The sequence below is a fragment of the Balaenoptera physalus genome, assembly GCF_965194825.1.
Source record: "Balaenoptera physalus genome assembly, chromosome: 8".
Classification (NCBI taxonomy): Eukaryota; Metazoa; Chordata; class Mammalia; order Artiodactyla; family Balaenopteridae; genus Balaenoptera; species Balaenoptera physalus.
In genome coordinates this window covers 80623995-80638344 of record NC_138887.1, presented here as the reverse complement: position 1 = coordinate 80638344, position 14350 = coordinate 80623995, and the positions used below count along the sequence as shown (strand labels likewise).

The 14350-nt window shown below is 43.2% G+C and overlaps 1 protein-coding gene across 3 annotated transcripts in view; it reads right to left on the bottom strand.

Moving 5' to 3' along the window:
• BMPER (BMP binding endothelial regulator) overlaps window positions 1-14350 on the bottom strand; it is a 255137-nt gene that overhangs the window by 68456 nt on the left and 172331 nt on the right. For all 3 annotated transcript variants that reach the window (XM_082471850.1, XM_082471849.1, XM_082471851.1), the window contains one exon: window positions 10435-10771. In XM_082471850.1, the coding sequence (XP_082327976.1) occupies window positions 10435-10771 (337 nt within the window). The remainder of the gene's footprint in view (window positions 1-10434; window positions 10772-14350) is intronic.

The following is a 14350-nucleotide window of genomic DNA, read 5'->3' as shown; positions in this document are numbered from 1 at the left end:
GTGCACTGTGTAGTGATTCACAGTTTTTAAAGGTTATACTCCACTTATGGTTATTATAAAGTACTGGCTATATTCCCTGTGTTGTACAATATATCCTTGTAGCTTATTTTAGTCCTAATAGTTTGTATCTCTTAATCCCCTATATTGCCCCTCCCCCCTTCCCTCTTCCCACTGGTAACCACTAGTTTGTTCTCTATATCTGTGAGTTTGTTTCTTTTTTGTTATATTCACCAGTTTGTTGTATTTTTTTAGATTCCACATATAAGTGATATCATATAGTATTTGTCTTTCTCTGTCTGGCTTATTTCACTTAGCATAATACCCTCCAAGTCCATCCATGTAGCTGCAAATGGCAAAATTTCATTCTTTTTTATAGCTGAGCAGTATTCCATTTGGTGCCTGTACTTTAAACAACACACCAAGAAAATGCCACTGAGCTCCAATGACCACTTTAGGTGGGCGTGTGCTTAGCTCCTAACCCCTTACCCACGGACCCACTCTGTGTTCTCATCTCTAATGTTTGGAGGTTGACTGTACAGGACAAAGAAAGATAAGCCCCGTCAGCCATAAAAAGGTCTTGGAGTAGACCAAGTCTCAGAGAACTGCATCCCCCTGGGGACCCACAAACAGCTGGAAGCAGTTCTTCTTCTAATTCCTCCACCTCGTGCTGAGGTTCTCCAGGTGTGGCCCCCGAGCCCCAGGATCCCTTGGGAACTTGTTAAAAATGCACATTCTCAGCCCCTGCCCTAGACCCACTGAATCAGCTCTCTAAATGATTCTGATTCCTGCTAAAGTTTGAGAACCACGACCTAAGGCACAGAATACGTGGTAGGTGTATAGAAACTAAGAAATAAACGAATGAGGAATAAATGAAAAGTCTTCAGCTTTACTGAACCAATGCCCAGTAATGACCTGCTCCCAGGTAATGGTTGAAAGACACTACAGTGCGCCCCTTTCGTGTCTGATGGATGCTGGGGCATAAATTCTAATGATCTGGCTGTGGCCTTTGCCTCCTGACCTATCTTCCACACCCCCCTAGTTTATGACACTGCCCCATGCAACATCTATCTGTTAGCTGCCTGTGCCAGGCTCTTGCTGGCTTCCACGGCTTTGAACATGCAGTCTTCCGTGGCTGGAATCTTTCCCTTTGTTCTCTTCCCCAAACCCCTAATCCTTTTTGTGCAGCTAAACCCTACATATGCTTCTGGTTTCAGCTTAGGAAGTCACCGTCTCCAGGAAGCCACCCCCCTGGCAGGTTTCCATAGCATCCTGTACATCCTCTATCAAAACTGCATCCCTCCCTATCTACACTCCTGTTTACTTGTCTTTCTCACCCACTAGCCTACACTGCACGCTCTGTGAGCCAGAGGACTTGTTTATCTTAACCACTGCCATACCTCCAGCACCTTGAACAGCGCCTGATTCATTAATCAATGAATCCTGACTATAAAATAACCTGTGTGTGTGTTTTTTTACAATAGGTAATATATACCTGTTTTAATTTATTATTGATTGATTTCATTGATTCCTAGACATGAATAATTGACTATTAGCCTAGAAAAAGAGACTCAGGGATATAAAAAAATAGTAATTCAGCACCTTCTTCCTTAACAAAAAAACTGCCCCTACATCCAGTCTTTTTTTTTTAAACATGTACACACTTCTGAATACTTGGTCTGTAGTTGAAACACCGGCCCCTGTGAAAGCCTGTGTGTACAAGCCTACTGCTCCTTTTCCTTGCTAGGTCAGAAGAAAATTGACATTGACTATAAGATTTCCATGTGTAGGAGGATCCAGGATCACAAAGGCCTCCCTCCTATTTCATATTTGCACACTCTCCATCAATTTTAATTTTTTCCAGCTTGATTGAGAGATAGTCAAAGAGTCCAGGATGGCACAGTCCAGCACAGTACAACCCTGAGCTCCCAGCACAGCACAGGGGCCAGCGAGCCACCTCTGAGAAGCCCATGATGCTGCCAGGATGCCAGCGGATTTCACAAGACGCGGCTCCTGTCCCTGTTGCCTCACTGAGTCACAGGGCTGTACTCACAGCACATCAAAGAGTCAACCAATCTGTCTGTGGCCTGACGGAAGCCAGCCCACACACGGCCATCTCTGAGGACACCCATCCCCAGGTTTTCTCGGTTCTGAGGCATTCTGGCACCCAACTGCATACCTTAATTTTCTATAGAACAACCTGAAACCACGGGGCTCAAGGCGGAAATGCCACTAGACCACACTGGTGATGTGGCCAAGGGAAGCAGATTCCTCGGTGTTTCCACCTGGGCGTTACAAGGGAAACCTCATTCAGCCTCACGACCAATCTGTTGGTGATGATATCATCTCTATTTCACACAAAAAACACAAGTTCGGAGGTGTTAGATCCTTTACCCCTGGCCACTGTCACTTATTCCTCAACTTGTTCCAGAAAGGATTTACACCAGCTTACAACGCTACATGCAGAATGAAATAAAATGAAACTTAGTGAATGAGGAAAACAGGAAAGGCTTAACAATAAATTTAAACAATAAACACAACGCAGTTATTAGCTCCGTTTCTATGGATCAGGAGTCCAGGCATGGCCTCTGCTGAGGGTCTCACAAGACTGCACTCAAGGTATTGACTGGGGCCACGATCTCAGCTGAACCTTGACAGGGGGAGAATTTTGCTTCCAAGCTCATGCAGTTATTGGTAGCGTACCCATCACTTTCTAAAGGCACCGGTACTGGCAGCCTCCTCTCTGGTCTGCAAACAGGCCACACCCTTCCCAGCACAGAGGCCTGCCCTTCCCCCGCCCAAGACAGACCTCCCCACGCCCGTCCTTCCCACACACGGTGGGCTCCACTCAAAGGAGCGCCCCTCAGGAAGGCTCTTCCTGTCTGCCTCATTCCAAGTGGGCCGCCCCCAGCCCACCCTGTCAAATCACACTATTCCCCCCATTCCTCTTCTCACACTGGCAACGACCTCGTTTCTTATTTATCGCTGTCTGTCCACACTAGACTGTGAGCTGTCTGCAGGAAGAACTTTTGCCTCTCTTGCCCAGTCCCAAATCGCCACACCTACAGCAGTACCTGGCACACAGCAGGTGCACACTCAAAAGCTGTAAAAGGAGTGAATTAAGTAATTAATGAAACCCTCCTCCAAAAGCTCATGGCAAAAGCAGGATATTTAAAAACCTGAGCGGACAGTGACGGACTCTGAGAGCAGCCCTAGCAGCTCCTGCCAAGTTCTCTGACAAAGACGCGAGACCAAGTGTCCTGTCAGGCTGGCTGCTCAGGCACCACGGGGGGCCTGGAATGAGTCCCCTCGCCTCCCAGTGTCCCAGTTAGCTCAACAATGACACGAGGAAAACATTCCTCACGTCAGCCACCACCCCTGCCACTCTCATGGATAGAAAGGGCTTTACACCCATCGATGACGAAAATATAATACAGCTGCACCAGACAGTCTCCTGCTTACCAAGGAGTAATCAAAGTCCCCTAAGCAGCCAAGAGAGACGCTACAAAATAATTTGTGTTTTACCTGCTACAGTGACACTCATTCAAATCTGTGTTCAAAAGCCCCATCTAATTACAATCCAGAATATAATTTTCTGAGGAGAAACACTGCAGGATTCCAGGAAGTTTATGCCGAAAATAAACTCAAAGCTAAAGTTAAAATCAAACTGAAATTACATTTAACCTTGAGCCAGGCAGGCTGTGTAGTAAAGAATTAACCTGGCCCAAAGAGAGTCTGGCCGTGGCCTGTAGCTCCTGGGGAGTGATCTCTAGGCCCCTGGAATGCACTGCTTGACAGGAGTGTCCTTTTTTGCCTGGGTGCTTTGGCCAGGAGACACTCTAACAGTGTGCTTTACGATGGGGGCTTTGGGCCATCTGATAACAGTTCCAACCTCCAGAGGAGCTGGAGACTAAAGGCATTAGCATGACCTCTGGGAGGGGCTACAGAAGGTCAGCCATGCAGGCAGCAGGCAGCAGGTGATCGAGTCCCAGTAAAAACTCTGGACACCAAAAGCTCAGGTGAACTTCCTTGAGGGGAAATACCCCATGAACAGTGTCACACATTGTGACCAAGAAGAGTCGGTGCCAGTCCATGACCCCATGGGACAGGATGGTGGAAGAGGCCAATGCAGAAATATCTATAGATCAAAATACCACACAAAAAAGATGGCAAGGCCAAACACTAGCCATCTATAGACAGAAGGTATAGAAGAGGATCCAGGAGGTCCAAGTGGCTTACAAGAGAATTGTTAGTAGGCAGAGGTGGATTCTGAGATTCAGAGGACTGCCCCTGGCAGTCACAGTAGTAGACTCATGCACAAGAAGAGGTGATAGCTCCTGCAGCATCAAAGGTGACTAGTCTATTCCCTGAAAGGACAGAAATGTGTGCACATTCTGACTGTAAGTGCATAACGAGTGTGGGGATAAAGATCTAAGATGGACTTGGCATTGGGGGTAGAAGTCACAAGGAGATCAGAGAGGATGAAGATGACAGAAAGGCTAAGAAGGGAGCTAAGAAACCTCTCCCCAAAGCAGACCTTCCAGGGGGGATGCTGGGTGAAATACAAAAGGGTAGAAAAGACATTTCCCATTCCCGAGTGAACCTAAAATCCAATGCGGGCGAGAGAGAACAGCAGTGCAATATAGTATAGGCACTAAATAAGGATAAACACACTCAGCATCTCTAAGAAACCAAAGAAAAAACATTTACAGAGGCCTGGGATGAAACTTGAGCTGTGCCTTCAGCTTAAATCAATGAAGAAAATGAAGGCATCTCAGGCAGAGGAAAGACATGGACCCAGAGGCAGGAATGTGCATTGTATATTTAGATACAGTGAAGGAGTAGCCTAGGGCACAAGTAAAAAAAAAAAAAAAAAAGAGAGAGAGAGAGAGAGCTACTGAGTAGGGAAAACATTTTGAACTTTAAGGTTGGATTTGTAAGTGCTGAAGTCTGATCGGTGGTACAACTGAGGTGTCTACTGCCACCTGGTGTCACCTTTATTACATATTCAGAGTGGCTGCTCATCCTGAAAGCTAAGTTAGCCAAAGGAAAAATAAAAAGGCAGGTTTAGAACATCACACTTTAAAATGAACATCTCATTTGATTTAGGACCCTAGTTCTAATGGCAATTTGAGGCAAATCATTAAAAGCTGTAAACAGAAATGTTCCAAGCACGTTCTCCTTTGAAGCAAGGGAAGATTGGCTTGATTTTAATTATAGAACAGCAGTTAGCTTTATATGATTTTCTCCTACAAACAGACACACACACACATAAAGTCTGTATCCTTGCCTGCATCTCTCCTCTTGCTTTATAATAAATGATGAGTTTCCTTTATAGGAAAACACAAAGTGGGTCATCCACAAAGGCTGTGATCTTCCCTTGGAAGGAAGCCACTGGCAGCCCCCAGGCGCCAGCATCTCCGACACCGTTGTGCTGTCGGAGTTCCAGCGTTCTCCTGCACAACCTCCCACCACCTACCTCCCAGGACCTCAGCGGGAAGGACACATCTGTGAATCCCCTGGCCTTCCTTCAATTCCTTACAGCTGTAAAAAACACTGCATGGAAAGAAAAGAACATTTCCTAGACTGGGAATCCCCAGACACTTACCCAAACCGAACAAGTGAAGAGAGTTTTTGCTCCGGTGAATTATACCGCATGAAGGGGAGTGGGGAGAGGAAAACAGTCCTGAGACGACGGTGGTCTGTAAAGGCCTGGGATTTGCTGCAGTTCACATTAATTTTCCTGGCTTCTCTGAAATGCGGGCCTGCCCTGACTGGAGAGGCCCGTTTTGCTAGCAGGTTACACTCACTTGCAACTACTTCACCCAAGATTCAGGTCTGAGTTTGCTAGTGTTTCTTACACCAGCCCAAGGTTTAGGTGGTCTTCTCTCTCCCCAGCGTGACCCACATAGCTCAGCCCATCTCCTGGCTTCCTTGTGCCCCCGGGGGCTGCCAAGACTGGTCTCGTCAGCCTGCCCGAATTCAAGGTGGGAAGTGGATTCGATACTGGCTGCTGAGGACCGCCAGGGAGGCTATGGGGTGGGGGGCTGCTTATTCCTCCTGGATTTCCCGGTTGGCAGCCAAGACACAGATGGAGAAGGCAGCGTGAGGCTGGGGGAGGGAGGTGAAAACAAAGAAATGAGAAAAGAGACCCAAAGACAACATCTCCTCCTCAGGGAGGCCTATGTGTGAATCCAAGTATAATTGAAATGATTTCACATTCATGTTTCCACAGTATACTAACTACCTCCCTTGCTACCAGAAATGTCTCCGTGACACACCAGCGGAGGCCAATGCAGAAGATTTGCAAAGGGGATTATCTAATTTGAGGACAAGTCAATTAGCAACTCTAGGACTTAAGACACATTATCAACGTAGCCAGTTAAAATTTTTATGTGATTCATAATTAAATTATTTTGCATCCAAACATATTCAATGAGTTAATGAAGCCAATATGCTGACCACAAAGCCTTTAATTTTTACAGCAAATGAGGCTATGATGGGTGGAACTGATGTGTGAAGAAAAAATGAGCAAATCTTAAAAAGTTTCCCAAAAGAGAAAAAGAAAGTCTTGGCTAATATGTAGTCATTCCTTATTCATTTACAAAGTTTTTCAAGTTTTTAGACAATGGACAGTTTAGTATTAAAAATTTTGAACTGGGTAAAAGACCAAAATAAAATAAGAGTTCTAAGTCCTAGACATCTCAAAAGTAAACTCTAATTCAGAGAAATTAGAATTATTATTTTGATCTTATAAGAAGAGCTATCTCATATTTATAATAGAATTTTCCCTCTGGAACTTGTCATATGATTAAGGAAACCCAAAAGAGGTAACACTTCCTGAGAGAAATACCTCCTTTATCCTCTCCCTTCTCTAAGTTACAAACACAATGGTACTTGGAAGGTGGCATTTGTATATTATGCAACTTTATTCTTTGTCCTAAAGGAAGTACAGATACTTCTTTGAAGGATAAGGGGAAAATGAAAGGAATCAAATTCATATACAATTTATATATATGACCTTCCATGATATCAAGGCAAATCCCTTTAGTCCTATATTGAGTCATAAAAAAGATCACAGCCCTTAAAACACAGGTCATGACTATGTTTTAAGCTTCATTTTAGAAATTCTGCCAATGACATAAAATATACAGGTAAAAATTTACACGTGTGGAACGTGATGTGATGGCTATTTTCTTCTTTATTCTTCTTAATGTTACTTAAATGTCGTACAATGAACATATATTATTCTTATAAGACAAAAAGAACAATTTTTTTAAAGGCTTGCAATGCAATCTTCACTTATCGTATTTCATTCAAGGTCACGAAAGAGAAACGGTTCATTTATAAATCGTTCCGTAGATTCATCAGTGAGACTCTATCTAATCTGTTCTCCACGATGAGCACAGGAGAAGATCTCGACAATCAGAAAGGTAAGTGGCCAGGGGTGGGGGGGGGAGCCAGATTCTCCATAGAGAGGAAGGGACACAGGACAACAGCACACTGTGCCAGGACGGCCTGTCTATCACGGGACAATGTGGCACCACCCATTGACCTCAGTCCTTGGAGTAGCAATCCCACCAGGTGGTTGCTGTCATACCTATTCTAAAGGCAAAGAATCTGAAACCCAGCAAGCTACCAGGGCCACACAGCTAGAAAGTGGTGGAGTTGAGGTTACGTCCAGCTTGGCATCGCCCAGTGCATTCTCTGTCCATTGCTTCCTAAAGGCTCCCTAAGGTTTGTTCCTTGCTGGAGATCCCCTGAGAACGGAACTCCCTTTCCATGTTGACCTTGTTTCTTTTCTCCCTCCTGCCACATCTGTGCTTGGAAGAAAGAAAGAAATCCAGGATCTACCCAATATTGGCCACCCTCACTTGAAAATGCACGAAGGTGAACCTCTCGGTTGGGGAATGAGATTATCAGCAAAGTGCGTGACAGTCAGGATTGTCCAGCTTTGCCCTCCTGAGCTCCCCTGCCTCTTCCAGGCAGTGGCTGGCCTGGAAGGGTGTTCTGTCCCTACACCACACACAGCAGAACACAAGCTCACCTCCCACCATACTCCATCCTCCAGACCTCAGTGCACAAAGATCCCAAGAGCATTCTCATAAGCTCCCCAAACTCGGGCATCCAGCCCCTTACACAGTGACTCCCCCGCCGCCCCCCAACTGCGCCGCTGTAGCAACTTTCAAGAGCAGAAGGTTAGCATCTGTCTGGCCACCTAACAATTTCGATTCTCTCTGTTCATGTCAAAGTCGTTTCTCACGACTTCTGCCAAGGTGCTCATCATATTCCTGCTAGCAGTCCAGGGATCATAATACAAAATAAATCACCAAAGAGCGAAGAAATCGAAATTTGCAAAAAGGGAAGAATCTCTGCAGGCCTGCTCTCCAATTTTTGCTTTCAACACGTTCCTTTGAAATGGGATGAAAACCAAAGGTGTAGGCTGCTAGGGTCCTGGGAGAAGTACAGCCTTTCCTTTCTATTTCAGACAGAGAAGGGTCCAATCCAAATCCACAACTGGGGTAGGGGAGCTTCCAAAAGAAGGCTTACCCTTGTTAATGATTTAATTAATGGTAGAAGTTACAATAGCAGCCAACAGTTATCGAGCACATTGCTCGGGGGCACTGGGTTGAGCACATGCATCTATGCTCACAATCTCACTGAATCTGAACGACAGTTCTTCAAGGTAGGCTCTTTATTATCCCCAATTCCCAGATAAGCAAACTAAGGTTTAGCGAGCTTAAACAACTGTTCAAGGTTGTAAAGCTGGACTGGATTTTTAGCTCTGGGAGACCACAAGTTTCTTAATTGCTGTGCTCTATTGCTTCCCATCAGACTTTCAAGTGATGGGTATTTAGATGCCAAATGAAGCCTGGTTTGTCTGTCCAGGTGCTTAATTCACTCCAGAGTGCATTAAGAGCTTTTGATTTCAATAGACAAGGGTAAGGTCAATCTAGGGGGTGGTGCAGGGAGGAGAAAGAAGGGAACCCAGAGAATTCAAATTACAACCAGAAAATGGCTTGAAGGAACTAAACACATGAGTTGGAGCCAAATGTTGGCGGATGCAGCCATGTTCAGGGATTTGTGATGACAGGGACAGTCCTTTTTCCACCCTACTTTGAGCTGACTTTATAGAACTTTATCTTTTATATCCAAAGATCAAATAAATAAAAAAAGATCACATTTAACGAGAACTAGGAGAAATAAACTGGTGGCAGTTAAAGGGTAAAAATAACTTCTCTGTGGCTTCAGACCACAGGAGCTTTCTCATTTTAAGAGGCACAGGCAAATCACTTAAACAAGGCCTTTTTGGACTGTGTTCATCTCATGTTTCCTCCCACATCCACGGTGGTTAAAGTTATATACAGTCTTAGCTCTTGAACCTCATGGAATTGTGTAGTAAATGGAATAACAACCAGGCCAAACTCATCAACTCACAAATGCAACCTTGTAGCACAGAAGTCAAAGCCAATTCTTCTTTGTAACCAGTTGCTTTGTATGGAAGGAGGCTAATCAGAATTAGAAAAGGTTATGGAACCCACAGTCTTTTTTTTTTTTTCCCATGTATCATCGATACATAATATAAATATTGCACTATACATACAAGTTTGCATACAGAAATGTATAGACATGTTTGCCGAATTGAAAGCAATGTTTAGCTCAGGGTTGTGAAATAGGGAATTTTAAAAATCTTTAGCACATTATAATGGTTAATTTTATGTAAAAGTAGGTGTTGTCTTTATATTCACAAAATGGGTAACTTCAATGAATATGTATTGTTCGTTTAATACAATGATTAAAGTGGTTTGCTTAATACAAATGGAATCCACGGTCTTAATGAGAGACTTTCCTTCCTCCATCCCCAAGCCCTGTTTCTACTCTCCTTGGACTCTGGACACAAAGTCTCATAGTTGGCTAAAATCCAAGGAATCCTCACTTCACCACCTTGTTTTTCATGTGCAGATGTGTTCTGGGTGAGACGATGAGAAAGACCTGATGCACTCTTCCTGAGACCTAGAATAACCAAGCTCACTCAAATACCCAAAGGCAGCCAGAGTGATTTGAGATTCCTACCTCTGCCCTATACCACTGCATTTTAGGCCAGATTTTGGGAAGCACTCCTCAATCTTAAGAGTCAAGCTAACACCTGGAAAAATCCTAGGGTGTCACTAGCTTTCCAGTGAACCTGCAGACACAAAAACAGAATCACTTATAGGAGACAGCTCTGAAATATGCCCTTCAATTTCCTAATGTGGGACATAATGTGGGACTGAGTCAAGATGAGATCAGTCTCAAGAGAAGAAAGAAGCAGGGGTGTTTACACTGCACTTTGGGGGCCCTTGTTTTGTACACCAAGGGAGCTGATACCCTCTGTTCCATGGTCAAGTCTACCCTTGGTCTGTAACCCAAGCCTATTCTCCAAAGCACTGGACTTACCGGTAGAAAGTAGCATAGTCCACAGTTGAGTGGCAGGTCTGAAACTCCCAGGATTTGAGTTTCTGGCATTCCCGATGGGCTCGAAGCTTTACCTTCACTGTCCCTTGACACAGTTCAGGCACTGGTTTTCTCTGGGGTCTGTTGCAGAACTCATTGGACTCCACCCTCCAGGACTCGGCAAAGTCATCCACATCAAACTTGAAGTTTCCATCTCCACCAATTAAGTCATCACGCTTATGTCCATTGTAGTTGCCACAGAGACCACAGAGTTTGCCCTTGAGGTGGGGTGCAGCCATGACTTCTACAAAACTGTCTCCATCCCATGATATTTCCAAACCTAGAGGAAAAGAGGATCAACCACTCTTGAATCCACCAATAGTTCCCAACTGTATAGATTCTTACATAGTACATATGACTATCCTCTAACAAGGAACACTAGGGATCTCACCAAATTCTTGATTACCTTTCAATTTCGCCACATCAAACATTGTGTGATATAACATGAATCACTTATTGGGGCTTAGAACTTTTTAAATGTATAAAGTTTGCCCTTATAATGGTATCTTATATACCCTAATTTGACTTGTAGATGACTATTCATTGACCATGTTACTCTAGGGTTTATATTTTTGCCCTTTTATAGAGTAATTGTCTTGGTCCAAATCATGTTTTCATTTATCCAACGACTACTACAATGCAGAAATGGAAAGACAACAAAGATGATAGTTTTTTTAATATCATTTTTCTTTATCCAATAATCCCCCCATATGATTATGCTAAGTGCCAAGTGAAAATTTCCAAATTATTTGCTACAGTGGAAGTATTAAAGTAATAAATAATAAAGCTTCTGAATACATCCTCTTCAAAGGACAACACTCCTACAAATGAAAATGTTTGCCCCCTCGTTATTTTACAGTCATCTGTGAGACATGCACAGCTGTTCAATCCATGCTTCCTAGGGTTGAGATGTTATGAGCCCTAGGTTGGGGCCTCCACGCCTGGGCTGATCATAAGCTTCAAAATTTGACTAGGCATTGGAGGCTATCAGCCCACAGGCCAAAGTTACTCATGTGCTGGATAGAATCAGCAGGACAGTACTGTCTTGTTCACCAAGGAAACAATCTTCACTCCACAAGGTAAAGAATGTAATCTCCTCTTGGTTTGCTGAACTGACCATCTAAACAATTGGAGAATATTTCTGAGAACATTCATATTTTTCCAGACCTGCTAGCCCAAAGCTTCTAGGATTTACTCCAGCCAATGACCCCACTGAATAGTGGGATTTCTGTCACATGTCAGACAGCCAGGTTCCACTGTCACACATCACAGATCAGTCTGACCAGAAGGTCAAGAAGGAACGTTCTCATATCCACCCTGATATTGTATGTGAAGACACTGTCCATAAGACAAAGGGGAGGGTTTCGTGAAAAGTCTTTTGAGGCTCAACCCAGAGCAAATGATAACTCTGGTGTTATCATTTTCTTTATGTCTCAGGTGTGCGTTGGAAGCTTCTCTTACTGTTCTCCTGGTAATGTCCTGGCAGGGCCTGAGCCCCACAGTGAATGGTGAACTAGGTACCAGTTTGGTGGATGAGCACCAAGAGAACCTCTACAATAGGTTGAGGTGCATTTCTGCCCTAGGACTCTTCCTTACTCAGTGTCACTGTCTCCTAAGAGGGACAGCCCACAAAGAAAGCTCTGTTTTAACAGAAAAATAGAAAGTGTCCCTGCTGTGTGTTTTCAGTCTTACCCTCTTGGATTTCTGACAAAACCTAGTCTTTTTATGGCTGAGTAATATTCCATTGTATATATGTGCCACATCTTCTTTATAGCTAGTGGGAAGCAACTGCATAGCACAGGGAGATCAGCTCTGTGTTTTGTGACCACCTAGAGAGGTGGGATAGGGAGGGTGGGAGGGAGGGAGATGCAAGAGGGAAGAGATATGGGAACATATGTATATGTATAACTGATTCACTTTGTTATAAAGCAGAAACTAACACACCATTGTAAGGCAATTATACTCCAATAAAGATGTTAAAGTGAAAAAAAAAAAAAAGAAAAAGAATTGCTGTGATTGCCTAACAGAGAAGAAGAAAACCCTAACCTAAGTTAAAAATGACTCATCTACTTTAATTATAAAATGAGAATGATTACTACTATTACTGATTAATTAAATATTCATGAGAAAAAAACAAAACAAAACAAACAACCTAGTCTTTGATTTAATCTGTTCTGAGCCTCCGGAAAGAGCAACATGACTCTTTTCAGAAGACTTTACCTTTGTTCCTGAAGGATCAATATTAGCCTGATGAGCAAGTGTTCAGAAGATACTCAGAAGCTGGGGAGATAAGGTGGTGATGAAAAAGGAGAAAGGGATGCAGAGGGATGGAATGGATCTTGTCTGAATATAAAATTGGCATAAGGCAATGTCCGAGTGATATAAGATCAGCAAGAAACACTCAGAAGTAAGATGCTAATGCTAATATCCCCTAAGCCAATATTCTAAAGCCAATATTCTCTTGGACGTGGTCCAAAGGGAGAGAAGCCTGGCCAAACAGCATTCCTGTGAGTAGGACACACAACTGCCGCAAGCAAGAGTTACAGATCCGCTTTAGGGAAAGTTATTGGTAGAATAAACCAGTGGTCTAAAACTGGATTTCTCAAGAAATAAACAGAAAGACTCATATGGAAATCACTGTATGGTAAATGAAAGGAATGGAAGCATTCTCAGTCCAAGGCAAATGGTAGAGAAGATTTCTTGATCAGGAGAAGAAGCTCGGTTCCAAAAAGCAATTAAATAGAATTGGGTAAAAAGCAGGAAAGAAGGTCATAAGAAAGTGTCTCTTGGGCTTTTGGGAATAACTGGGTGAAGAGAAGACAGTGATGGGGCATGGTGATCAGAGCAAGGACACACTGCTAGTCTGTCCCCACACTGGACTAATCTCCTGTGTGGATCTCAAAGATGGGGTCAATTCTGACAACCACAACTATTGTATACAACGATGTCTATTTCTTCATACCCCATCTTCCAACACATTATCTGACACATAGTGTATACTCACTAAATGAATGAATTACCCTGTAAATTGATACTAGGAGTCTGCAAAGCCAAAGAAATTTGTGAATTTCATGCTAGTTAAGACACTGAAATAACATTTTGAAAAAAGACAAGCAAACTATAATATGATTTGTAATACACTCTCTAAGGTATAGAAGACACTTGACCTCATAAGCCTGTAACTAGGCAGCTGCCCAGCCAGAGAAATGAAGGGAGAGATCAATTCCATACAACACTCAAACTTTTAGAGCATAATTCCAAAGATTTTCCACCTTGCAAAATTTTCCAAACTACAAATCTCTTTCCTAGACAGCAGGCAAATGCTATTTTCCAAGTGCCATACTGGTTGAGAATTTACATCCAAAGGAGCTCCAACAAAATTACTGGCAATGATACAATACATTTGAGACTCTGGGCAACTGAGTTCATGGGAATTCAACTCACAGTGAACAAGCCAATCATTCTTTCTTTGCAATGGACTGCTGGTCCATGCATGCTTGGGAAGATGCAGACCCACTGTGTTTTTAATAAACTCTTCTCAAGACTCTTGACATCTCTTTCATGAAACACGGTCCCCCAAATAAGAGACTAATTTGTAATTCACTCTCTTTCCTCCTCTTTTCTTTTTATCATTATACTAAGAGGATTTTCACAGAACAATGCTAGGCTTCGTATTGTGTAAGGATGACTTATTCGACTACAGATGCCTTTGTCTACTGCTGTATCATATACATATGTGTTTGCACAGTAACTTTTACTCTCTACATGAGTAAAATCCATGCAAAGTAAATTACAGTAGTGACAGGCAAAAAAAAATGAATAAGTTGTTAATTGAAAAAAAAATTGCTCTTCCAAAAGA